This window comes from Patagioenas fasciata, chromosome 39 (assembly GCF_037038585.1).
Source record: "Patagioenas fasciata isolate bPatFas1 chromosome 39, bPatFas1.hap1, whole genome shotgun sequence".
NCBI lineage: Eukaryota > Metazoa > Chordata > Aves > Columbiformes > Columbidae > Patagioenas > Patagioenas fasciata.
In genome coordinates, this window is record NC_092558.1 from 1,082,552 (window position 1) to 1,110,000 (window position 27,449).

The window sequence follows — 27,449 nt, forward strand, 5'->3', positions numbered from 1 at the left end:
ATGTCTCCAATGTCCCCCATGTCTCCAATGTCCCCCAGTGTCCCCATGTCCCCCAGTGTCCCCATGTCCCCAATGTCCCTCAATGTCCCTCAATGCCCCCATGTCCCCCAGTGTCCCCATGTCCCCAGTGTCCCCATGTCCCCCAATGTCCCCCATGTCTCCAATGTCCCCCAGTGCCCCCATGTCCCCCAGTGTCCCCATGTCCCCAGTGCCCCCATGTCCCCCAGTGTCCCCATGTCCCCAATGTCCCTCAGTGCCCCCATGTCCCCCAGTGTCCCCATGTCCCCAATGTCCCCATGTCCCACAGGCTCGGTGTCCGTCAACAGCCGCTCCACGCCGTTCCTGGCCAGCGGCGACAGCGAAATCCTGGCGCTGGACTCCTGGCTGTACCTGGGGGGCCTCCCCCCGGGCCGGGGCCCCGATGACGACCCCGCTGGCGGGCTCGGGGGGGACGAGCCCGGGGGGTCCCCGCTGCCGGGGGGTCCCGGGGCCGGGGAGGGGGTCCCGGTGCCTTTGCCGCCCCCCCCGTTGCCCCCCGAGCTCTGGACGGGGTCGCTGCGCTGGGGCTTCGTGGGCTGCGTGCGCGCGCTCTTCGTGGATGGGCGGAGCCGCGACGTGCGCGCGCTGGCGGCGGCGCAGGCGGCGCCGGGCGTGGCCGCGTCGGCGTGCGCGCGGGAGCCGCCCCGCCTGTGCGCCAGCGCCCCCTGCCGGAACGGAGGGCTCTGCCGGGAGGGCTGGAACCGCTTCGTCTGCGATTGCTCCGCCACCGGATTCCTGGGACCCCGCTGCGAGACCGGTGGGTGACCCACGCTGACCCACGGTGTCCCTCAGGGTGCCCCACGACTCCTGGGTTCCACCCCCCAACTCCCGGGTCCCGCCCCGAACTCCTGGGTCCCGCCCCCGAACTCCTGGGTCCCTCCCCCCAACTCCTGGGTCCCGCCCCCGAACTCCTGGGTCCCTCCCCCCAACTCCTGGGTCCCGCCCCCGAACTCCTGGGTCCCTCCCCCCAACTCCTGGGTCCCGCCCCCGAACTCCTGGGTCCCGCCCCCAACTCCTGGGTCCCGCCCCCGAACTCCTGCGTCCCGCCCCGAACTCCTGGGTCCCCAGGGAAGGGAGCACCCGAACTCCTGGGTCCCGCCCCACAACTCCTGGGTCCCGCCCTCAACTCCTGGGTCCCGCCCCCGAACTCCTGGGTCCCGCCCCCGAACTCCTGGGTCCCGCCCATTCCCGGGTGTCCCCCCATTGCTGTCCCCCCATTGCTGTCCCCCATTGCTGTCCCCCCATTCCTGTCCCCCATTGCTGTCCCCCATTGCTGTCCCCCCATTCCCCGTGTCCCCCATTCCCGTCCCCCATTCCCGGTGTCCCCCCCATTCCCCGTTGCTGTCCCCGTGCAGAAGCCGCCGTGCTCAGCCTGGACGGCGCCGCCTTCCTGCGGGTGGCGCTGCCCCATTGCTGTCCCCCATTGCTGTCCCCCCATTGCTGTCCCCCCATTCCTGTCCCCCATTGCTGTCCCCCATTCCTGTCCCCCATTCCTGTCCCCCATTCCCGTCCCCCATTCCTGTCCCCCATTGCTGTCCCCCATTGCTGTCCCCCCGTTGCTGTCCCCCCATTCCTGTCCCCCATTCCTGTCCCCCCATTCCTGTCCCCCATTGCTGTCCCCCATTCCTGTCCCCCATTCCTGTCCCCCATTCCCGTCCCCCATTCCTGTCCCCCATTGCTGTCCCTCATTGCTGTCCCCCCATTGCTGTCCCCCCATTCCTGTCCCCCATTCCTGTCCCCCGTTGCTGTCCCCCATTGCTGTCCCCCATTCCTGTCCCCCCATTGCTGTCCCCCATTGCTGTCCCCCCATTGCTGTCCCCCATTCCTGTCCCCCCATTCCTGTCCCCCATTGCTGTCCCCCATTGCTGTCCCCCCATTGCTGTCCCCCATTGCTGTCCCCCCATTCCTGTCCCCCATTGCTGTCCCCCATTCCTGTCCCCCATTCCTGTCCCCCATTCCTGTCCCCCGTTGCTGTCCCCCATTGCTGTCCCCCATTCCTGTCCCCCCATTGCTGTCCCCCATTCCTGTCCCCCATTGCTGTCCCCCCGTTGCTGTCCCCCCATTCCTGTCCCCCATTCCTGTCCCCCATTGCTGTCCCCCCGTTGCTGTCCCCCCATTCCTGTCCCCCATTCCTGTCCCCCATTGCTGTCCCCCCATTGCTGTCCCCCCATTCCTGTCCCCCATTCCTGTCCCCCCATTGCTGTCCCCCCATTCCTGTCCCCCATTCCTGTCCCCCCATTCCTGTCCCCCATTGCTGTCCCCCATTGCTGTCCCCCCATTGCTGTCCCCCATTCCTGTCCCCCGTTGCCGTCCCCGTGCAGAAGCCGCCGTGCTCAGCCTGGACGGCGCCGCCTTCCTGCGGGTGGCGCTGCCCCCGCGCCGCTCCGAGGCCGAGGCGCTTTCGCTCCGCTTCGCGTCCCCGCGCGCCTTCGGGCTCCTGGTGGCCACGGCCGCGCCGCGCTCGGCGGACTCCATGCGGCTGGAGCTGGACCGCGCCCGCCTGCGCCTCTCCCTGCGCCTCGGTGAGCGGCGCCGCACCCCGGCGACCCCCAAACCGCCCCGGGAACCCCAAAACCGACCCCAGGAACCCCAGAAACCGCCCCAGGAACCCCAGAAACCGCCCCAGGAACCCCCAAACCGGCCACAGGAACCCCGGAAACCACCCCAGGAACCCCAGAAACCACCCCAGGAGCCCCAAAACCGACCCCAGGAACCCCAGAAACCACCCCAGGAACAGCAGAAACCACCCCAGGAACCCCCAAACCGCCCCAGCAACCGCCCCCCGCCTCACCCTGCACCTCGGTGAGCGGCGCCGCGACCCCAGCAACCCAGAAACCGCCCCAGGAACCCCAAAACCACCCCAGGAACACCAGAAACCGCCCCAGGAACCCCAAAACCACCCCAGGAACACCAGAAACCGCCCCAGGAACCCCAAAACCACCCCAGGAACACCAGAAACCGCCCCAGGAACCCCAGAAACCGCCCCAGGAGCCCCAAAACCAGCCCAGGAACCCCAGAAACCACCCCAGGAACCCCAAAACCACCCCAGGAACCCCAGAAACCACCCCAGGAACCCCAAAAACCACCCCAGGAACCCCAAAACCACCCCAGGAACCCCAAAACCACCCCAGGAACCCCAAAACCAGCCCAGGAACCCCAAAACCGCCCCAGGAACCCCAAAACCACCCCAGGAACCCCAGAAACCGCCCCAGGAACCCCAGAAACCACCCCAGGAACCCCCAAAACCACCCCAGGAGCCCCAAAACCACCCCAGGAACCCCAGAAACCGCCCCAGGAGCCCCAAAACCACCCCAGGAACCCCAGAAACCGCCCCAGGAGCCCCAAAACCAGCCCAGGAACCCCAGAAACCACCCCAGGAGCCCCAAAACCACCCCAGGAACCCCAGAAACCACCCCAGGAGCCCCAAAACCACCCCAGGAACCCCAGAAACCACCCCAGGAGCCCCAAAACCGACCCCAGGAACCCCAGAAACCACCCCAGGAGCCCCAAAACCACCCCAGGAACCCCAGAAACCACCCCAGGAACCCCAAAACCGACCCCAGGAACCCCAGAAACCACCCCAGGAACCCCAGAAACCACCCCAGGAGCCCCAAAACCAGCCCAGGAACCCCAAAAACCACCCCAGGAACCCCAAAACCACCCCAGAAACCCCAGAAACCACCCCAGGAACCCCCAAACCACCCCAGGAACCCCAGAAACCACCCCAGGAACCCCAAAACCACCCCAGAAACCCCAGAAACCACCCCAGGAACCCCCAAACCACCCCAGGAACCCCAGAAACCGCCCCAGGAACCCCAAAAACCACCCCAGGAACCCCAGAAACCACCCCAGGAGCCCCAAAACCACCCCAGGAGCCCCAAAACCGACCCCAGGAACCCCAGAAACCGCCCCAGGAACCCCAGAAACCGCCCCAGGAGCCCCAAAACCACCCCAGGAACCCCAGAAACCACCCCAGGAACCCCAGAAACCACCCCAGGAACCCCAAAACCACCCCAGGAACCCCAGAAACCACCCCAGGAACCCAGAAACCACCCCAGGAACCCCAGAAACCACCCCAGGAACCCCAAAACCACCCCAGGAACCCCAGAAACCACCCCAGGAACCCCAAAACCACCCCAGGAACCCCAGAAACCACCCCAGGAACCCCAGAAACCACCCCAGGAACCCCAAAACCACCCCAGGAACCCCAGAAACCACCCCAGGAACCCCAGAAACCAGCCCAGAAACCCCAAAACCGACCCCAGGAGCCCCAAAACCACCCCAGGAGCCCCAGAAACCGCCCCAGGAACCCCAAAACCACCCCAGGAACCCCAGAAACCACCCCAGGAGCCCCAGAAACCGCCCCAGGAACCCCAAAACCACCCCAGGAACCCCCAAACCAACCCCAGGAACCCCAGAAACCAGCCCAGGAGCCCCAAAACCACCCCAGGAACCCCAAAACCAGCCCAGGAACCCCAGAAACCACCCCAGGAGCCCCAGAAACCGCCCCAGGAACCCCAAAACCACCCCAGGAACCCCCAAACCAACCCCAGGAACCCCAGAAACCAGCCCAGGAGCCCCAAAACCACCCCAGGAACCCCAAAACCAGCCCAGGAACCCCAGAAACCACCCCAGGAACCCCAAAACCAGCCCAGGAACCCCAGAAACCACCCCAGGAACCCCAAAACCACCCCAGGAACCCCAAAAACCACCCCAGGAACCCCAAAACCGACCCCAGGAACCCCAGAAACCACCCCAGGAACCCCAAAACCACCCCAGGAACCCCAGAAACCACCCCAGGAACCCCAAAACCACCCCAGGAGCCCCAAAACCGACCCCAGGAACCCCAGAAACCACCCCAGGAACCCCCGAAACCACCCCAGGAACCCCCGAAACCACCCCAGGAACCCCAGAAACCACCCCAGGAACCCCAAAACCACCCCAGAAACCCCAGAAACCACCCCAGGAACCCCAAAACCACCCCAGGAGCCCCAAAACCACCCCAGGAACCCCAGAAACCACCCCAGGAACCCCAAAAACCACCCCAGGAACCCCAAAACCACCCCAGGAACCCCAAAAACCACCCCAGGAACCCCAAAACCGACCCCAGGAACCCCAGAAACCACCCCAGGAACCCCAAAACCACCCCAGGAACCCCAAAAACCACCCCAGGAACCCCAAAACCACCCCAGGAACCCCAAAACCACCCCAGGAACCCCAAAACCGGCCCCAGGAACCCCAGAAACCACCCCAGGAACCCCAAAAACCACCCCAGGAACCCCAAAACCCGACCCCAGAAACCCCAAAACCACCCCAGGAACCCCAAACTCCATCCCAGTCCATTCCAGTCCATCCCAGTTCCTCCCAGTCCATCCCAATCTCCCCCAGTCCCTCCCAGTCCCATCCCAGTCCCATCCCAGTCCATTCCAGTCCATCCCGATCCATTCCAGTCCCATCCCAGTCCCATCCCAGTCCACCCCAGTCCATCCCAGTCCCATCCCAGTTCCCATTCCAATCCATCACAGTCCACTCTAGTCCATTCCAGTCCCATCCCAGTCCCATCCCAGTCCATTCATGTCCCTCCTAGTCCATCCCATCCCATCCCATCCCATCCCAGTTCCATCCCAGTTGCACCCCAGTCCCATTTCCTATCCTAGTTCCCATCCCAGTTCCATCCCAGTTCCCACCCCAGTCCATCCCCGTTCCCATCCCATCCCAGTCCTTCCCAGTCCATCCCATCCCATCCCATCCCAGTCCCTCCCAGTCCATCCCATCCCATCCCAGTCCATCCCATTCCAGTCCATTCCATTCCATCCCAGTCCATCCCAGTCCATCCCATTCCATTCCATCCCATCCCATCCCAGTCCTTCCCAGTCCATCCCATCCCATCCCAGTCCATTCCATTCCAGTCCATCCCCGTTCCCATCCCATCCCAGTCCCTCCCAGTCCATCCCATCCCATCCCATCCCATCCCATCCCATCCCATCCCATCCCATCCCATCCCATCCCATCCCATCCCAGTCCCTCCCATCCCATCCCATCCCATCCCAGTCCATCCCAGTGCCTCCCACCCCCCGACCGCCCCTCCCCCATCCCCGGGGGGCTCCATCGGCTGCGAGGGGCCCGATCCTGACCCTGTTCTTCTCTCCCCAGACTGTGAGAGCGCGGGCTGCCACCCCAGTAAGTGCCGCCCCCGGACGCCTGGGTCCCCCCGGACGCCTGGGTCCCCCCGAACTCCTGGGTCCCCCCCCGGACGCCAGGGTCCCCCCCAAACTCCTGGGTCCCCTCCTGCACTCCTGGGTCCCCTCCCGAACTCCTGGGTCCCTCCTGCACTCCTGGGTCCCTCCCGAACTCCTGGGTCCCCATCGAACTCCTGGGTCCCCCCCAAACTCCCGGGTCCCTCCCGAACTCCTGGGTCCCTCCTGCACTCCTGGGTCCCTCCCGAACTCCTGGGTCCCCCTCAAACTCCTGGGTCCCCCCCAAACTCCTGGGTCCCTCCCGAACTCCTGGGTCCCTCCTGCACTCCTGGGTCCCCCCCAAACTCCTGGGTCCCTCCTGCACTCCTGGGTCCCCCCCGAACTCCTGGGTCCCCCCTTGCTACTTCTGGACACCTGGGTCCTCTATAGGGCCTGATCCCCCCCACCCCGGACGCCTGGGTTCCCTGGACACACAAGTGTGTGCGTGCACGTGTGTGTGCGCACCTGTGTGTGTACGTGCATGAGTGTGTGTGTGCACGTGTGTGTGCAGGTGTGTGTGTGTGCACACACGCGTGTGAGCAGGTGTGTGTGTGCACGTGTGTGTGTGTGCACGTGTGTGTGTGTACGTGTGTGTGTGCACATGTGTGTGTGTGCACGTGTGTGTGCAGGTGTGTGTGTGTGCACACACGTGTGTGACCAGGTGTGTGTGTGCATGTGTGTGTGTGCACGTGTGTGTGTACGTGCATGAGTGTGTGTGTGTGCACGTGTGTGTGCAGGTGTGTGTGTGTGCACACACGTGTGTGACCAGGTGTGTGTGTGCACGTGTGTGTGTGTGTACGTGTGTGTGTGCACATGTGTGTGTGTGTACGTGTGTGTGTGCACGCGTGTGTGTACGTGTGTGTGCACACTCGTGTGAGCAGGTGTGTGTGTGCACGTGTGTGCGTACGTGTGTGTGTGCACGTGTGTGTGCACACGCGTGTGTGAGCAGGTGTGTGTGTGCACGTGTGTGTGTACATGTGTGTGCACACGCGTGTGAGCAGGGGTGTGTGTGCACATGTGTGTGTGCACGTGTGTGTGCACGTGTGTGTGTATGTGTGTGCACACACCCGTGTGAGCAGGTGTGTGTGTGTGTGTGTACATGTGTGCACACACGCGTGTGAGCAGGGGGGTGTGTGTGCACCTATGTGTATGTACGTGTGTGTGCACATGTGTGTGTGTGTGCACACGTGTGTGTATGTGAACACGTGTGTGTACACGTGTGTGCAGGTGTGTGTGTGCACATGTGTGTGTGTGCACACGTGCGTGTGCGTGTTTTGCACGTGTTCCCCACGTGCACGGTGTCCCCCGGCTGCGCACGGCGCTGGGTGTCCCCTCCTGTCCCCCCGTGTCCCCACTGACCCCATGTCCCATGTCCCCATGTCCCATGTCCCCATGTCCCCATGTCCCCATTTCCATGTCCCCCCATGTCCCCACTGTCCCCATGTCCCGTGTCCCCATGCCCCACTGACCCCATGTCCCCATGTCCCTGCTCCCCCCATGTCCCCCTGTGTCCCAGTGTCCCCATGTCCCCGTGTCCCCATGTCCCATGTCCCCCTGTCCCCATTTCTGTGTCCCTGCTGACCCCATGTCCCCATGTCCCATGTCCCCATGTCCCATGTCCCCATTTCCCGTGTCCCTGCTGACCCCATGTCCCGTGTCCCCACGTCCCCGTGTCCCCACTTCCCCATGTCCTCACGTCCCCATGTCCCCGTGTCCCCGTGTCCCCATGTCCCCATGTCCCTGCTCACCTCATGTCCCCCCGTGTCCCCGTGTCCCATGTCCCCAGTGACCCCATGTCCCCATGTCCCATGTCCCCGTATCCCCATGTCCCCCTGTCCCCGTGTCCGTGTCCCCACTGATCCCATGTCCTGTGTCCCCACGTCCCCATGTGTCCCCATGTCCCCGTGTCCCCATGTCCCCCTGTCCCCATGTCCCATGTCCTGTGTCCCCACTGACCCCGTGTCCCATGTCCCCACTGACCCCATGTCCCCGTGTCCCCATGTCCCATGTCCCGTGTCCCCACTGACCCCGTGTCCCATGTCCCCACTGACCCCATGTCCCCGTGTCCCCATGTCCCATGTCCCGTGTCCCCACTGACCCCGTGTCCCATGTCCCCACTGACCCCATGTCCCCGTGTCCCCATGTCCCATGTCCCGTGTCCCCACTGACCCCGTGTCCCATGTCCCCACTGACCCCATGTCCCCGTGTCCCCATGTCCCATGTCCCGTGTCCCCACTGACCCCATGTCCCATGTCCCCACTGACCCCATGTCCCATGTCCCCATGTCCCATGTCCCCACTGACCCCGTGTCCCATGTCCCCACTGATCCCATGTCCTGTGTCCCCACGTCCCCATGTGTCCCCATGTCCCCGTGTCCCCATGTCCCCCTGTCCCCATGTCCCATGTCCTGTGTCCCCACTGACCCCGTGTCCCATGTCCCCACTGACCCCATGTCCCCGTGTCCCCATGTCCCATGTCCCGTGTCCCCACTGACCCCGTGTCCCATGTCCCCACTGACCCCATGTCCCGTGTCCCCATGTCCCATGTCCCCACTGACCCCATGTCCCGTGTCCCCACTGACCCCGTGTCCCATGTCCCCACTGACCCCATGTCCCCGTGTCCCCATGTCCCATGTCCCGTGTCCCCACTGACCCCGTGTCCCATGTCCCCACTGACCCCATGTCCCGTGTCCCCATGTCCCATGTCCCCACTGACCCCGTGTCCCATGTCCCCACTGACCCCATGTCCCGTGTCCCCATGTCCCATGTCCCCACTGACCCCATGTCCCGTGTCCCCACTGACCCCGTGTCCCATGTCCCCACTGACCCCATGTCCCGTGTCCCCATGTCCCATGTCCCCACTGACCCCGTGTCCCATGTCCCCACTGACCCCATGTCCCATGTCCCATGTCCCCACTGACCCTGTGTCCCATGTCCCCACTGACCCCATGTCCCGTGTCCCCATGTCCCATGTCCCCACTGACCCCATGTCCCCACTGACCCCATGTCCCCGTGTCCCCATGTCCCATGTCCCCACTGACCCCGTGTCCCATGTCCCCACTGACCCCGTGTCCCTGTGTCTCCATGTCCCATGTCCCATGTCCCCACTGACCCCGTGTCCCATGTCCCCACTGACCCCATGTCCCTGTGTCCCCATGTCCCATGTCCCCACTGACCCCATGTCCCCACTGACCCCATGTCCCCGTGTCCCCATGTCCCATGTCCCCACTGACCCCGTGTCCCATGTCCCCACTGACCCCATGTCCCGTGTCCCCAGGCAAGGGCCCCGAGACGCTGGTGGCCGGGCAGCGGCTCGATGACAACGAGTGGCACTGGGTGCGGGTGCTGCGGCGCGGGCGCAGCCTCCAGCTCTCGGTGGACAACGTCACCGTGGAAGGTGGGGACATTGGGGACGTGGGGGGACACAGAGACACCAGGAACATGGGGACACCAGGGACATGGGGCCAAGGGGATGTTATGAAGGTCTATGGGTCCATGGGGATGCTGTTGAAGGTCTATGGGTCCATGGGGATGCTGTTGAAGGTCTATGGGTCCATGGGGATGTTATGGAGGTCAATGGGTCCATGGGGATGTTATGGAGGTCAATGGCTCCATAGGGATGTCATGAAGGTCTATGGGTCCATGGGGATGCTGTTGAAGGTCTATGGGTCCATGGGGATGTTATGGAGGTCAATGGCTCCATAGGGATGCTATGAAGGTCTATGGGTCCATGGGGATGTTATGGAGGTCAATGGCTCCATAGGGATGTCATGAAGGTCTATGGGTCCATGGGGATGCTGTTGAGGGTCTATGGGTCCATGGCGATGTTATGGAGGTCAATGGCTCCATAGGGATGCTATGAAGGTCTATGGGTCCATGGGGATGTTGTTGAAGGTCTGTGGGTCCATGGGGATGTTATGGAGGTCAATGGCTCCATAGGGATGTCATGAAGGCCTATGGGTCCATGGCGATGTTATGGAGGTCAGTGGCTCCATAGGGATGTCATGAAGGTCTATGGGTCCATGGCGATCTTATGGGGGTCAATGGCTCCATAGGGGTGTTATGAAGGTCAATGGCTCCATAGGGATGCTATGAAGGTCTATGGGTCCGTGCGGATGCTGTTGCCAGTCCACGGGTCTCTGGGTGTCTCCAGCCCCACGTCCCACGTCCCCTTGTCCCCTCTCGTTGCAGGGCAGCTGTCGTTCCCGCGCCCGGTGCTGGAGCTGGCGGCGCTGGAGACGGGCCGGCTGTCCGAGCGCCGCTGGCCGCCCGCCGGCCCCTCCTCGCCCTTCCTGGGCCACCTGAGCTCGCTGCTGTTCAACGGGCGCCCGTACCTGGACCTGTGCCGCGACGGCGAGCTGGGCCGGGGCGCCTGCCGGCTGAGCGCCCGCTTCGGCCGCCGCGCCGTGCTGGTGGCCGCGCCGGTGGCCTTCGGGGGCCGCGGCGCCTTCGTGGCGCTGCCCACGCTGCAGGCGCGCGCCTCCATGCACCTCTTCTTCCAGTTCAAGACCACGGCGCCCGACGGCCTCATCCTGTTCAGCGGCGGCGATGGGAGCCACTTCCTGGTGGTGGAGCTGGTCAAGGGGTGAGGGGGGACGTTGGGGACGCAACGGGGGTCCTGGGGACATTGGGGAGCATCTGGGGGTCCTGGGGACACAAGGGGGATCCCGGGGACCTCCTGAACCTCATAGGGCCTTGGGGAGCACCTGGGGACCTTGGGGAGCACCTGGGGGTCCTGGGGACCTTGGGGAGCACCTGGGGATCTTGGGGACCTTGGGGAGCACCTGGGGGTCCTGGGGACCTTGGGGACACCAGGGGGGTCCTGGGGACCTCATCCTGTTCAGCGGCGGCGATGGGAGCCACTTCCTGGTGGTGGAGCTGGTCAAGGGGTGAGGGGGGACGTTGGGGACACAACAGGGGTCCTGGGGACATTGGGGAGCACCTGGGGGTCCTGGGGACACAAGGGGGATCCCGGGGACCTCCTGAACCTCATAGGGCTTTGGGGAGCACCTGGGGACCTTGGGGAGCACCTGGGGACCTTGAGGAGCATCTGGGGGTCCTGGGGACCTTGGGGAGCACCTGGGGATCTTGAGGAGCATCTGGGGATCTTGGGGACCTTGGGGAGCACCTGGGGGTCCTGGGGACCTTGGGGACACCAGGGGGGTCCTGGGGACCTCATCCTGTTCAGCGGCGGCGATGGGAGCCACTTCCTGGTGGTGGAGCTGGTCAAGGGGTGAGGGGGACGTTGGGGACACAACGGGGGTCCTGGGGACATTGGGGAGCACCTGGGGGTCCTGGGGACACAAGGGGGATCTTGGGGACCTCCTGAACCTCATAGGGCCTTGGGGAGCACCTGGGGACCTTGGGGAGCACCTGGGGACCTTGAGGAGCATCTGGGGGTCCTGGGGACCTTGGGGAGCACCTGGGGATCTTGAGGAGCATCTGGGGATCTTGGGGACCTTGGGGAGCACCTGGGGACCTTGAGGAGCATCTGGGGATCTTGGGGACCTTGGGGAGCACCTGGGGACCTTGAGGAGCATCTGGGGGTCCTGGGGACCTTGGGGAGCACCTGGGGATCTTGGGGACCTTGGGGAGCACCTGGGGGTCCTGGGGACCTTGGGGACACCAGGGGGGTCCTGGGGACCTTAGGAAGCACCTGGGGGTCCTGGGGATCTTGGGGATACAAGGGGGGTCCTGGGGACACAAGGAGGGTCCTGGGGACCTTCTCAGCTCCCCAGAGCCTTGGGGAGCACCTGGGGGGTCCTGGGGGCCTGGGGGACACAAGAGGGGTCCTGGGGACACAAGGGGGCTCCTGGGAACCTCCTGAACCTCATAGGATGTTGGGGAGCACCTGGGGGACTTTGGGGACACAAGGAGGGTCCTGGGGACCTTGGGGAGCACCTTGGGATCCCGGGGACCTTGGGGACACAAGGAGGGTCCTGGGGACCTTGGGGAGCACCTGGGGGTCCTGGGGACACAAGGGGGATCCTGGGGACCTCCTGAACCTCATAGGGCCTTGGGGACCTTTTGGGAGGACATTGGGAGCCTTGGGGAGCACCTGGGGATCCTGGGGACATTGGGGACACAAGGGGGGTCCTGGGGACCTTGGGGAGCACCTGGAACCTTGGGGAGCATCCAGGGGGTCCTGGGGACCCTGGGGACACAAGGGGGCTCCTGGGGACCTCCTGAACCTCATAGGACCTTGGGGAACACCTGGGCAGTCCTGGGGACCTTGGGGACACCAGGGAGGTGCTGGGAACATTGGGGAGCACCTGGGGGGTGCTGGGGACCTCCTGAACCTCATAGGACCTTGGGGAGCACCTGGGGATCTTGGGGACCTTGGGGACACAAGGGGGGTCCTGGGGACATTGGGGAGCACCTGGGGGTCCTGGGGACCTTGGGGACACAAGGGGGGTCCTGGGGACATTGGGGAGCACCTGGGGGTCCTGGGGACCTTGGGGACACAAGGGGGGTCCTGGGGACATTGGGGAGCACCTGGGGGTCCTGGGGACCTTGGGGACACAAGGGGGGTTCTGGGGACATTGGGGAGCACCTGGGGGTCCTGGGGACCTTGGGGACACAAGGGGGGTTCTGGGGACATTGGGGAGCACCTGGGGGTCCTGGGGACCTTGGGGACACAAGGGGGGTTCTGGGGACATTGGGGAGCACCTGGGGGTCCTGGGGACCTTGGGGACACAAGGGGGGTCCTGGGGACATTGGGGAGCACCTGGGGGTCCTGGGGCCCTTCCTTTGAGGACCCGCCCCCCCCGGCCCAGACCCCTCCCCTCGGCTCAAGCCCCACCCCTTACCAGGTCCATGTGTTCCACCTGGGGTATCTTTCCCTGGCTCAGACCCCGCCCCCTCTGGCTCAGGCACCGCCCCCTCCGCTCACGCTCCTCCCCCTCGGCTCAGGCACCGCCCCCATCCTCAAGCCCCGCCCCCTGCAGGTCCATCCACTATGTGTTCGACCTGGGGTATCTTTCCATGGCTCAGCCCCCGCCCTCTCGACTGAGGCCCCGCCCTTTCATCTGAGGCCCCGCCCACTACGCTTAGACCCCGCCCCTCAGCTCAAGCCCCGCCCTCTGCAGGACCACCCACTACATGTTCCATGTAACTTTCCCTGGCTCAGGCCCCGCCCTTTCCGCTCAGGCCCCGCCCTTTCAGCTCAGACCCCGCCCTTTCAGCTCAGGCCCCGCCCTTTCAGCTCAGACCCCGCCCCCTCGGCTCAGACCCCGCCCCCTCGGCTCAGACCCCGCCCCCTCGGCTCAAACCCCGCCCCCCGCAGGTCCATCCACTACTTGTTCGACCTGGGGTATCTTTCCCTGGCTCATGCCCCACCCCCTTTGGCTGAAGCCCCGCCCCTCAGCTCAAGCCCCGCCCCTTCCAGGTCCATCCACTGCTTGTTCGACCTGGGGTATCTTTCCCTGGTTCATGCCCCACCCCCTTTGGCTGAAGCCCCGCCCTCTCGGGTGAAGCCCCGCCCCTCAGCTCAAGCCCCGCCCCTTCCAGGTACATCCACTACGTGTTCGACCTGGGCGACGGGCCCTCGCTGATGAAGGGGAACTCGGAGCAGCCGCTGCACGACGGGCGCTGGCACGAGGTGGCGGTGGCGCGGGAGGGGGGCGCCCTGCACGGGCTGCGCGTGGACGGGCGCCCGGTCACCCAGCACGCCCAGGGGGGGCGCACCCTGGACCTCAAGGGTGAGCACCCGCGGGTGGGGTGACGGGGTGATGGGGTAATGGGGGTGATGGGGGTGATGGGGGTGATGGGGGTGATGGGGTAATGGGGGTGGTGGGGGTGATGGGGTAATGGGGGTGATGGGGGTGATGGGGGTAATGGGGGTGATGGGGGTAATGGGGGTGATGGGGGTGATGGGGGTGATGGGGTGATGGGGGTGATGGGGGTGATGGGGGTGATGGGGGTAATGGGGGTGATGGGGGTGATGGGGTAATGGGGGTAATGGGGGTAATGGGGGTGATGGGGTAATGGGGGTGATGGGGGTAATGGGGGTGATGGGGGTGATGGGGGTAATGGGGGTGATGGGGTGATGGGGGTGATGGGGGTAATGGGGGTGATGGGGGTGATGGGGGTGATGGGGGTAAAGGGGGTGATGGGGTGATGGGGGTGATGGGGGTGATGGGGGTAATGGGGGTAATGGGGGTGGTGGGGGTGATGGCGGTAATGGGGGTGATGGGGGTGATGGGGTAATGGGGGTGATGAGGGTGATGGGGGTGATGGGGGTGATGGGGGTAATGGGGGTAATGGGGGTGGTGGGGGTAATGGGGGTGATGGGGATGATGGGGGTGATGGGGGTGATGGGGGTGATGGGGGTAAAGGGGGTGATGGGGTAATGGGGGTGATGGGGGTGATGGGGGTGATGGGGTAATGGGGGTAATGGGGGTGATGGGGGTGATGGGGGTGATGGGGGTGATGGGGGTGATGGGGGTAATGGGGGTGATGGGTCACCCAGCATGCCCAGGGGGGGCGCACCCTGGACCTCAAGGGTGAGCACCCGCGGGTGGGGTAACGGGGTAATGGGGGTGATGGGGGTGGTGGGGGTGATGGGGTAATGGGGGTGATGGGGGTGATGGGGTAATGGGGGTGATGGGGGTGATGGGGGTAATGGGGTAATGGGGGTGGTGGGGGTGATGGGGTAATGGGGGTAATAGGGGTGATGGGGTAATGGGGGTGATGGGGGTGATGGGGGTAATGGGGGTAATGGGGGTGATGGGGGTAATGGGGTAATGGGGGTAATGGGGGTGATGGGGTAATGGGGGTAATGGGGGTGATGGGGGTAAAGGGGGTGATGGGGTAATGGGGGTAATGGGGGTGGTGGGGGTAATGGGGGTAATGGGGGTGATGGGGGTGATGGGGGTGATGGGGGTGATGGGGTAATGGGGGTAATGGGGGTGGTGGGGGTAATGGGGGTAATGGGGGTGATGGGGGTGATGGGGGTAATGGGGGTAATGGGGGTGATGGGGGTAATGGGGGGGATGGGGGTGATGGGGGTAATGGGGGTGATGGGGGTAATGGGGTAATGGGGGTAATGGGGGTGATGGGGGTGATGGGGGTGATGGGGGTGATGGGGTAATGGGGGTAATGGGGGTAATGGGGGTGATGGGGGTGATGGGGGTGATGGGTCACCCGGGGGGGTCCCCACGATGTCCCCACGATGTCCCCAATGTCCCCCAGGGGAGCTGTTCGTGGGGGGGGGTGTCCCGGGGGGGTCCCCACGATGTCCCCGTGTCCCCCCAGGGGAGCTGTTCGTGGGGGGGGTGTCCCGAGGGGGGTCCCCACGATGTCCCCACGATGTCCCCGTGTCCCCCAGGGGAGCTGTTCGTGGGGGGCGTGTCCCCGGCGCTCTTGCCCCGCCTCCCGCGGCTCGTGGCGTCCCGGGGGGGCTTCCAGGGCTGTTTGGCCTCTCTGGACCTGAACGGGCGGCTGCCGGACCTGGTGGGGGACGCGCTGCGCAGGGGGGGGCACGTCCGGAGGGGCTGCGACGGTGAGCGGGGACAGGGGGGACATGGGGACATGGGGGGACATGGGGGGACAATGGGGACATGGGGGGACAACGGGGACATGGGGGGACAACGGGGGGATCGGGGGGATTGGGGCAATGGGGACATGGGGGACATGGGAGAGCCGGGGGGGCACGTCCGGAGGGGCTGCGACAGTGAGTGGGGACGGGGGACATGGGGGGACAATGGGGACATGGGGGGGATTGGGGACGTGGGGGGACAATGAGGGGATCGGGGGGATAGAGGCAATGGGGACATGGGGACAATGGGGACATGGGGGGACAATGGGGGGATCGGGGGGATGGGGCAATGGGGACATGGGGGCACATCCAGAGGGTCTGCGACGGTGAGTGGGGACAGGGGACATGGGGGGACATGGGGGGACAATGAGGGGATCAGGGGGAGAGGGGCAATGGGGACATGGGGGGACAATGGGGACATGGGGACATGGGGACATGGGGGGACAATGGGGACATGGGGGGACATGGGAGACCCGGGGGGGCACGTCCGGAGGGGCTGCGATGGTGAGTGGGGACATGGGGGGACAATGGGGACATGGGGGGACAACGGGGGGATCGGGGGGATTGGGGCAATGGGGACAGGGGGGACATGGGGACATGGGGGGACATGGGGACATGGGGGGCACATCTGAAGGGGCTGCGACAGTGAGTGGGGGACAGGGGGACAATGGGGACATGGAGGAAATGGGGATATGGGGGGACATGGGGGGACAATGGGGGGATTGGGGGGATAGGGGCAATGGGGATATGGGGGGACAATGGGGACATGGGGGCAATGGGGACATGGCGGGGCACATCCGGAGGGGCTGTGACAGTGAGTGGGGGACAGGGGGACAATGGGGACATGGGGGGACAATGGAGGGGATTGGGGGGATAGGGGCGATGGGGACATGGGGGCAATGGGGACAATGGGGGGGATTGGGGGGATAGGGGCAATGGGGATATGGGGGGACATGGGGACAATACGGGGACATGGGGGAACATGGTGGGCAATGGGGGAACATGGGGGGGCACGGCCGGAGGGGCTGTGGCGATGAGACACGGGGGACATGGGGACAATGGGGACATGGGGGTCAATGGGGGACATGGGGGGACATGGGGGCAATGGGGGATAGGGAGGCAATGGGGGACATGGGGAACATGGGGGACATGGGGGGCATGGGGGGACATGGGGGCAATGGGGGACATGGGGGCAATGGGGGGACATGGGGAACATGGGGGACATGGGGGGCATGGGGGGACATGGGGGCAATGGGGGATAGGGGGGCAATGGGGGGACATGGGGAACATGGGGGACATGGGGGGCAATGGGGGATAGGGAGGCAATGGGGGACATGGGGGCAATGGGGGACATGGGGGGACATGGGGGGACATGGGGACATGGGGGGGCAATGGGGGACATGGGGGCAATGGGGGAACATGGGGGGCAATGGGGGACATGGGGGGCAATGGGGGAACATGGGGGGGCACATCCGGAGGGGCTGTGATGGTGAGTGGGGGACATGGGGACATGAGGGGACATGGGGGCAATGGGGGGCAATGGGGGGACATGGGGGGCAATGGGGGACATGGGGGCAATGGGGGGACATGGGGGGCAATGGGGGGCAACAGGGACAGGGGGAGAAATGGGGGCCATGGGGGGCCATGGGGGCAATGGGGGGATATGGGGACAGGGGGGGATATGGGGACAGGGGGGGATATGGGGACAGGGGGGCACGTCCAGAGGGGCTGCGAAGGTGCACAAGGGTGCACAAGAGTGGGGAGGGGTGCACGAGGGTGCACGAGGGTGCAGGGGGGTGCAGGGGGGTGCAGGGGGGTGCATGAGGATGCAGGAGGGTGCACAAGGGTGCACAAGGATGCACGAGGGTGTGCAAGGATGCAGGGGGGTGCACAAGGATGCACGAGGGTGTGCAAGGATGCAGGGGGGTGCACAAGGATGCAGGGGGGTGCAAGGGGGTGCACGAGGATGCAGGAGAGTTCACAAGGGTGCACAAGGATGCACGAGGGTGTGCAAGGGTGCACAAGGGTGCACAAGGATGCACGAGAGTGTGCAAGGGTGCAGGGGGGTGCACAATGATGCACGAGGGTGCACAAGGGCACACAAGGATGCAGGGGGGTGCACAAGGGTGCACGAGGATGCACGAGGGTGCTGGGGATGCTCAAGGATGCACAAGAGAGGGCAGGGGTGCCCAGGGATGCACGAGGGTGCAGGAGGGCACACAAGGATGCAGGAGGGTGCACAAGGATGCACAAGGATGCAGGGGGGTGCACAAGGATGCACGAGGGTGCAGGAGGGTGTGTGAGGATGCATAAGGGTGCAGGAGGGTGCACGGGGATGCACAAGAGCAGGCAGGGGTGCACGAGGATGCAGGGGGGTGCACGAGGGCACACAAGGGTGCAGGAGGGTGCAGAGGGGTGCACAAGGATGCACGAGGATGCAGAGGGGTGCACAAGGGTGCACGAGGGTGCAGGGGGGTGCACGAGGGTACACGAGGGTGCACAAGGGTGCACGAGGGTGCAGGGGGGTGCATGAGGGTGCACAAGAGCAGACAGGGGTGCACAGGGTTGTGCACCCTCGTGCATTCTCACACACCCTCGTGCACCCTTGTGCACCCTCGTGCATCCTTGTGCACCCCTCCTGCACCCTCATGCATCCCTGTGCACCCCTGCCTGCTCTCATGCACCCTTGTGCACCCTCGTGCACTCTCATGCATCCTTGTGCATCCTCGTGCACCCCTCCTGCACCCTTGTGTGCCCTCGTGCACTCTCATGCATCCCTGTGCATCCCCGTGCACCCCCGCCCGCTCTCGTGCACCCTCGTGCGCTCATCCCCGTGCATCCCCGTGCACCCCCGCCCGCTCTTGTGCACCCTCGTGCACTCATCCCCGTGCACCCTCGTGCACTCTCATGCATCCCCGTGCATCCCCGTGCACCCCCGCCCGCTCTCGTGCACCCTCGTGCACTCATCCCCGTGCACCCTTGTGCACTCTCATGCATCCCCGTGCATCCCCGTGCACCCCCGCCCCCTCTCGTGCACCCTCGTGCACTCATCCCCGTGCATCCCTGTGCACCCCCGCCCGCTCTCGTGCACCCTCGTGCGCTCATCCCCGTGCATCCCCGTGCACCCCCGCCCGCTCTTGTGCACCCTCGTGCGCTCATCCCCGTGCACCCTCGTGCACTCTCATGCATCCCCGTGCATCCCCGTGCACCCCCGCCCGCTCTCGTGCACCCTCGTGCACTCATCCCCGTGCACCCTTGTGCACTCTCATGCATCCTCGTGCATCCCCGTGCACCCCCGCCCGCTCTCGTGCACCCTCGTGCGCTCATCCCCGTGCACCCTTGTGCACTCTCGTGCATCCCCGTGCATCCCCGTGCACCCCCGCCCGCTCTCGTGCACCCTCGTGCACTCATCCTCGTGCATCCCCGTGCACCCCCGCCCGCTCTCGTGCACCCTCGTGCACTCATCCTCGTGCACCCTCGTGCACTCTCATGCATCCCCGTGCATCCCCGTGCACCCCCGCCCCCTCTCGTGCACCCTCGTGCGCTCATCCCCGTGCACCCTTGTGCACTCTCATGCATCCCCGTGCATCCCCGTGCACCCCTGCCTGCTCTCGTGCACCCTCGTGCACTCATCCTCGTGCACCCTCGTGCACTCTCATGCATCCCCATGCATCCCCGTGCACCCCCGCCCGCTCTCGTGCACCCTCGTGCGCTCATCCCCGTGCATCCCCGTGCACCCCCGCCCGCTCTCGTGCACCCTCGTGCGCTCACGCCCGTGCATCCCTGTGCACCCCCGCCCGCTCTCGTGCACCCTCGTGCGCTCACGCCCGTGCGCTCCCCGTGCACCCCCGCCCGCTCTCGTGCACCCTCGTGCGCTCATCCCCGTGCGTCCCCGTGCACCCCCGCCCGCTCTCGTGCGCCCTCGTGCGCTCACGCCCGTGCATCCCCGTGCACCCTCGTGCACTCTCATGCATCCTCGTGCATCCCCGTGCACCCCCGCCCGCTCTCGTGCACCCTCGTGCGCTCATCCCCGTGCATCCCCGTGCACCCCCGCCCGCTCTCGTGTGCCCTCGTGCGCTCACGCCCGTGTGCTCCCCCGTGCAGGCCCCAGCTCCACGTGCAGCGAGGACTCGTGCGCCAACCAGGGCGTTTGCCTGCAGCAGTGGGACGGGTTCACCTGCGACTGCAGCCTCACCGCGCACGGGGGGCCCTCGTGCACCGAGCGTGAGTGCCGCGCCGCGCTTCGCACGAGGGCCCCGTCACCCAGGGCCCTTGCACGAGGGGTTTGTGACCCCAGGTCCCTTGCACGAGGGGTTTGTGACCCCAGGTCCCTTGCACAAGGGGTTCGTGACCCCAGGTCCCTTGCACAAGGGGTTTGTGACCCCAGGTCCCTTGCACGAGGGGTTTGTGACCCCAGGCCCCTTGCACGAGGGGTTTGTGACCCCAGGGAGTTTGTGATCCCAGGTCCCTTGCACGAGGGGTTTGTGACCCCAGGTCTCTTGCACGAGGAGTTTGTGACCCCAGGTCCCTTGCACGAGGGGTTTGTGACTGCAGGTCCCTTGCACGAGGGGTTTGGGTGCTCAGGGAGTTTGTGACCCTGTGTCCCTTGCACGAGGGGTTTGTGACCCCAGGTCTCTTGCATGAGGGGTTTGTGACCCCAGGTCCCTTGCACGAGGGGTTTGTGACCCCAGGTCCCTTGCACGAGGGGTTTGTGACCCCAGGGAGTTTGTGTCCCCAGGTCTCTTGCACGAGGGGTTTGTGACCCCAGGTCCCTTGCACGAGGGGTTTGTGACCCCAGGTCCCTTGCACGAGGGGTTTGTGACCCTGGGTCCCTTGCACGAGGGGTTTGTGTGCTCAGAGAGTTTGTGACCCCAGGTCCCTTGCACGAGGGGTTTGTGTGCTCAGGGAGTTTGTGACCTTGTGTCCCTTGCACGAGGGGTTTGTGACCCCAGGTCTCTTGCACGAGGGGTTTGTGACCCCAGGTCTCTTGCACGAGGGGTTTGTGACCCCAGGTCCCTTGCACGAGGGCAACATGGCCCCAGATCTCTTGTGCAAGGTGCAGGTGGCCCCAGGTCCCTTGCACAAGCAGTTTGTATCCCCAGGTCCCTTGCACGAGGATTTTGTGACCCCCAGGTCCCTTGCACAAGCAGTTTGCGTGCTCGGGTCCCTTGCACAGGGACAACGTGACCCTGAGTCTCTTGTGCAAGGTGCAGGTGGCCCCAGGTCCCTTGCACGAGGGGTTTGTGATCCCAGGTCCCTTGCACGAGGGGTTTGTGACCCCAGGTCCCTTGCACGAGGGGTTTGTGATCCCAGGGCCCTTGCACGAGGGGTTTGTGATCCCAGGTCCCTTGCACGAGGGGTTTGTGACCCCAGGTCCCTTGCACGAGGGGTTTGTGACCCCAGACCCCTTGCACAAGGGGTTTGTGACCCCAGGTCCCTTGCACGAGGGCAACATGGCCCCAGATCTCTTGTGCAAGGTGCAGGTGCCCCCAGGTCCCTTGCACAAGCAGTTTGTATCCCCAGGTCCCTTGCACGAGGATTTTGAGACCCCCAGGTTCCTTGCACAAGCAGTTTGCGTGCTCAGGTCCCTTGCACAAGGCCAATGTGGCCCTGAGTCTCTTGTGCAAGGTGCAGGTGGCCCCAGGTCCCTTGCACAAGGGGTTCGCGACCCCAGAGCCCTTGCACAAGGATTTTGTGACCCCAGAGCCCTTGCACGAGGGGTTTGTGTGCTCAGGGAGTTTGTGACCCCAGACCCCTTGCACAAGGGGTTTGTGACCCCAGGTCCCTTGCACGAGGGGTTTGTGACCCCAGGCCCCTTGCACGAGGGGTTTGTGACCCCAGGCCCCTTGCACGAGGGGTTTGTGTCCCCAGGTCCCTTGCACGAGGGGTTTGTGACCCCAGGCCCCTTGCACGAGGGGTTTGTGACCCCAGGTCCCTTGCACAAGGGGTTTGTGACCCCGGGGCCCTTGCACAAGGGGTTTGTGACCGCAGGGCCCTTGCACGAGGGCGACGTGGCCCCAGGTCTCTTGTGCAAGGTGCAGGTGACCCCATGTCCCTTGCACAAGGGGTTCGTGTCCCCAGGTCCCTTGCACGAGCAGTTTGTGTGCTCAGGTCCCTTGCACGAGGGGTTTGTGACCCCAGGTCCATTGCACGAGGAATTTGTGACCCCAGGGAGTTTGTGACCCCGTGTCCCTTGCACGAGGATTTCGTGTCACCAGGGCCTTGCACGGGGAGTTTGTGTCCCCAGGTCTCTTGCACAAGGGTGACAAGGACCCCGGTCTCTTGTGCAAGGTGCAGGTGTCCCCAGGTCCCTTGCACAAGGATTTTGTGACCCCAGGTCCCTTGCACAAGGGGTTCGTGACCCCATGTCCCTTGCACGAGGGCAACATGGCCCCACATCTCTTGTGCAAGGTGCAGGTGGCCCCGTGCCCCTTGCACGAGGGCCCTTGCACAAGGTGAGTTCCGGGCCCCTCCCCCTTTGCACACGCGCGTGGGGCACGAGGGGCGTGCGAGGACCGGTCACGTGACACCCCCCCCCCCACCTCTCTGCCCCACTGCGCTATGGGGCAGGACGGGGGGCTGGGTGCTGCTGTGGGTCCCTATGGGGCTCTATGGGGTCCTATGGGGCTCTGGGGTCTCTCTGTGGGTCACAGGGGGTCCCTATGGGGCTCTGTGGGTCTCAGGGGTCTCTGTGGGTCTCTATGGGTCTTGGGGATCTCTATGGGGCTCCATGAGTCTCAATGGGGCTGCTGTGGGTCTCTATGGGGCTCTGTGGGGTCTCTATGGGGCTGCCATGGGCCTCTGTGGGTCTCAGGGGTCTCTGTGGAGCCCTGTGGGTCCCTATGGGGCTCTATAGGTCGCTGCGGGTCTCTATGGGGCTCTATAGGTCGCTGTGGGGCTCTGTGCATCACAGGGGTCTCTGTGGGTCTCTATAGGGCTCTGTGGGGCTCTGTGGGTGCCCATGGGTCTCTATAGGGCTCTATGGAGCTCTGGAGGTCGCTGTGGGTCTCAGGGGTTCCTATGGGGCTCTATAGGTCGCTGTGGGGCTCAGGGGTCGCTGTGGGTCTCTATAGGGCTCTATGGGTCACTGTGGGGCTGCCATGGGGCTCTGTGGGTCTCTGTGGGTTCTCTATAGGTCGCTATGGATCCCTGTGGGTCTCTCTGGGTCTCTATAGGTCTCTGTGGGTCCCTATGGTCTCTATGGGTAGCTGTGGGTCTCTGTGGCTCTCCATAGGTCTCTCTGGGTCTCTATAGGTCTCTATAGCTCGCTATGGGTCTCTATAGGTCGCTGTGGGTCTCTATAGATCTCTATAGGTCTCTCTGGGTCTCTATAGGTCTCTATAGGTCTCTCTGGGTCTCTATAGGTCGCTGTGGGTCTCTGTGGCTCTCTATGGGTCGCTATGGGTCTCTATAGGTCTCTGTGGGTCTCTATAGGTCTCTATAGCTCGCTATGGGTCTCTATAGGTCGCTATGGGTCTCTCTGGGTCTCTATAGGTCGCTGTGGGTCTCTATAGGTCTCTATGGGTCTCTCTAGGTCTCTATAGCTCGCTATGGGTCTCTATAGGTCGCTGTGGGTCTCTATAGATCTCTATAGGTCTCTATGGGTCTCTATAGGTCGCTGTGGGTCTCTATAGATCTCTATAGGTCTCTCTGGGTCTCTATAGGTCTCTATAGGTCTCTCTGGGTCTCTATAGGTCGCTGTGGGTCTCTGTGGCTCTCTATGGGTCGCTATGGGTCTCTATAGGTCTCTGTGGGTCTCTATAGGTCTCTATAGCTCGCTATGGGTCTCTATAGGTCGCTATGGGTCTCTCTGGGTCTCTATAGGTCGCTGTGGGTCTCTATAGGTCTCTATGGGTCTCTCTAGGTCTCTATAGCTCGCTATGGGTCTCTATAGGTCGCTGTGGGTCTCTATAGATCTCTATAGGTCTCTATGGGTCTCTCTAGGTCGCTGTGGGTCTCTATAGATCTCTATAGGTCTCTATAGGTCTCTATGGGTCTCTATAGCTCGCTATGGGTCTCTATAGGTCTCTATAGATCTCTATAGGTCTCTATGGGTCTCTATAGATCTCTATAGATCTCTATAGGTCTCTATAGGTCTCTGTGGGTCTCTATAGCTCGCTATGGGTCTCTATAGGTCTCTACGGGTCTCTATAGATCTCTATGGGTCTCTATAGGTCGCTGTGGGTCTCTATAGCTCGCTATGGGTCTCTATAGATCTCTATAGGTCTCCATAGGTCTCCCTGGGTCTCCCCACCCCCCGCGAGCCGCCCGTGGGTTCCCCCCCCACCCCCCACCGTGTGGGTCGCGCCCGTGGCCCCTCCCCCAACCCCGGCCCCTCCCCCTCCCCCCCCCCCCCCACCTCCCCGGCCCCTCCCCCCTCCCCCGCCCCTCCCGCTGCAGCAGCCGCCGCCGCCCCACGGCCCGGACCCACGGGCGGACCCACGGGCGGACCCACGGCCGGAGCCGCCGCGCCCCACCGCGCCCATCGCGCCCCATCGCGCCCCACGGCCGGAGCCACCGCGCCCCATCGCGCCCCACGGCCGGAGCCGCCGCCCAGGCCAGAGCCCCCCCGGCCTCATCCTCATCCTCAGCATCTTCATCCGCACCCCCGCCCCACGGAATCCATCCCCCGCCCCACGGAATCCATCCCCCGCCCCATAGAATCCATCCCCTGCCCCACGGAATCCATCCCCTGCCCCATAGAATCCATCCCCCGCCCCATAGAATCCATCCCCTGCCCCATAGAATCCATCCCCCGCCCCACGGAATCCATCCCCTGCCCCATAGAATCCATCCCCCGCCCCATAGAATCCATCCCCCGCCCCACGGAATCCATCCCCCGCCCCACGGAATCCATCCCCCGCCCCATAGAATCCATCCCTTGACCCACAGCATCCTCAGCCCCACATCCTCCATCCCCTGACCCACAGCATCGTCCGCTCCCCATCCTCCACCCCCCGCCCCATAGAATCCATCCCCTGCCCCACAGCATCCTCAGCCCCACATCCTCCATCCTCCACCCCACAGAATCCATCCCCCGCCCCACATCCTCCATCCTCCGCCCCACAGCATCCTCAGCCCCACATCCTCTGCCCCACAGCATCCTCAGCCCCACATCCTCCATCCCCAGCCCCACAGCATCCTCAGCCCCACATCCTCCACCCCACAGCATCCACCCCCACCCCCCATCCTCCGCCCCACATCCCCGGCCCCACATCCCCCCCCCCATCCCCCATCCCCCCCCCCCGGACGATGCTCGACCCCCTCTGAGCCCCCCCCGCGCCCCTCCCCCCGCCCTGGCCCCCCCCGCCCCGGGGCCCCCCCGCGCTCCCCCCCCCGCATGCGCTGAGCCCCGGGGGGGGGATCGGGACCCCCCTGCTCGGGGGGGGGCGGGACCCCCCCGGCCCCACATCGGGGGGCTCTGACCCCCCCCAACCCCCCCGGCCCCACATCGGGGGCTCTGACCCCCCCAACCCCCCCAGCCCCACATCGGGGGCTCTGACCCCCCCCAACCCCCCCAGCCCCACATCGGGGGCTCTGACCCCCCCCAACCCCCCCAGCCCCACATCGGGGGGCTCTGACCCCCCCAACCCCCCCAGCCCCACATCGGGGGCTCTGAGACCCCCACCCCCCCCCAGCCCCACATCGGGGGGCTCTGACCCCCCCCCCCCAACCCCCCCAGCCCCACATCGGGGGGCTCTGACCCCCCCAACCCCCCCAGCCCCACATCGGGGGCTCTGACCCCCCCCAACCCCCCCAGCCCCAAATCGGGGGGCTCTGCCCCCCCCGCCCCCCATCGGGGGGCACTCGGGCCCCTCCCCCACCCCCGGGGGGGGATTTCGGGCCTTTCAGCCCCAGCAGGGGGGGGGGGGTTGGAATTCGGGGACCCCCCCGGACCCTTTGGGGGGATTTGGGGCTCCCCCACCCCCCAGCCCCATTTTTAGGGCCCCACGGGGTTCTCGTGACCCCCCGGCCCCATTTGGGGGCACAACCCCCCCATTAAAACCACTTTTGGGGGGTTCAGACCCCATTTGGGGGTCACTCCCCCCAACCCCCCACCCCCCACCCCCCATTTTGGGGTGAACCCCCCCCATAGCCCATTTTTTGGGGCACAACCCCCTCCCCTCCCCCTTTTGGGGTCTCCCCCCCCCTTTTGGGGTCTCCCCACCCCCCCCATTTTGGGGTTTCCCTCCCGCATTCGGGGGCTCCATCCCCCCTCCCCCCCTCTTTGGGGTCTCCCCCCCCATTTTGGGGTCTCCCCCCCCCCTTTTGGGGTTTCCCCACCCCCTTTTTGGGGTCTCCCCACCCCCCCCCCCATTTTGGGGTTTCCCTCCCCCATTCGGGGGCTCCTTCCCCCCCTCCCCCCCCGCTTTGGGGTCTCCCCCCCTCCCCCCATCGGGGCCTCCCCTGGGCGCCTCGTTCCCCTCCCCCCACTTTGGGGGCCGCCCCTCCCCCCACTTTGGGGGCCGCCCCTCCCCCCACTTTGGGGGCCCCACCGATGGGGGGGGGACACTGAGGGGCCCATGGGGGACGTGGGGCCGGAGCCGGGGGGGCCACTGGGGCCACCAGGGTCCCCACTGGTGGCACTGGGGTCCCCACTGGTGGCACTGGGGTCCCCAACCCGGGCACTGAGGGCTCTCCTGTCTGGGACGTCACCGGGGTCCCTGGTTCCACTATTGGGGTCCCTGGTGCCACTATTGGGGTCCCTGGTGCCATTATTGGGGTCCCTGGTGCCATTATTGGGGTCCCTGGTGTCACTGGTGCCATTATTGGGGTCACTGGTGTTGCTGGTGGCGCTGGTGCCCCCCAGGTGGCCCCGTTTGGGGGTGTCCCCGGTGTCCCCAGTGTCCCCAGCCCACACACTTAGGGCTCTCCTGTCTGGGACGTCACCGGGGTCCCTGGTTCCATTATTGGGGTCCCTGGTGCCCCCCAGGTGTCCCCATCCGGGGGTGTCCCCATGTCCCCATCCGGGGGTGTCCCTGCGTCCCCAGGAGGGGTCCCTGTGTCCCTGGGGGGGGTCACTGGTGTCCCCGGTGTCCCCAGTGTCCCCAACCCAGGCACTGAGGGCTCTCCTGTCCGGGACGTCACCGGGGTCCCTGGTGCCACTATTGGGGTCCCTGGTGCTATTATTGGGGTTACTGGTGCCACTGGTGTCCCCCAGGTGTCCCCATCTGGGGGTGTCACCGTGTCCCCGGGAGGGGTCACTGGTGTCCCCAGTGTCCCCAGTGTCCCCAACCCGGGCACTGAGGGCTCTCCTGTCTGGGACGTCACCGGGGTCCCTGGTGCCATTATTGGGGTCCCTGGTTGCGTTATTGGGGTCCCTGGTTGCGTTGTTGGGGTCCCCACTGTCCCTGTGTCCCCGGGGGGGGTCACTGTGTCCCTGGGGGGGGTCACTGGTGCCACTGGTGTCCCCACTGGTGTCACTGATGTCCCCACTGGTGTCCCCACTGGTGTCCCCAGTGTCCCCAGCCCGGGCACTTAGGGCTCTCCTGTCTGGGACGTCACCGGGGTCCCTGGTGCCATTACTGGGGTCCCTGGTTGTGTTATTGGGGTCCCTGGTTGCGTTATTGGGGTCCCCACTGTCCCTGTGTCCCCGGGGGGGGTCACTGGTGCCACTGGTGTCCCCACTGGTGTCAC

At 65.2% G+C, this 27,449-nt stretch overlaps 1 protein-coding gene across 1 annotated transcript in view; it reads left to right on the top strand.

Moving 5' to 3' along the window:
- The window catches only part of LOC139826280 (neurexin-2-like), an 86,272-nt gene that overhangs the window by 33,445 nt on the left and 25,378 nt on the right, over positions 1–27,449 (top strand). The window contains exons 10-17 of the mRNA XM_071801514.1: positions 308–796; positions 2,361–2,561; positions 6,193–6,219; positions 9,552–9,671; positions 10,466–10,859; positions 13,784–13,974; positions 15,603–15,776; positions 19,917–20,036. Coding sequence (XP_071657615.1) covers positions 308–796; positions 2,361–2,561; positions 6,193–6,219; positions 9,552–9,671; positions 10,466–10,859; positions 13,784–13,974; positions 15,603–15,776; positions 19,917–20,036 — 1,716 coding nt within the window. The remainder of the gene's footprint in view (positions 1–307; positions 797–2,360; positions 2,562–6,192; positions 6,220–9,551; positions 9,672–10,465; positions 10,860–13,783; positions 13,975–15,602; positions 15,777–19,916; positions 20,037–27,449) is intronic.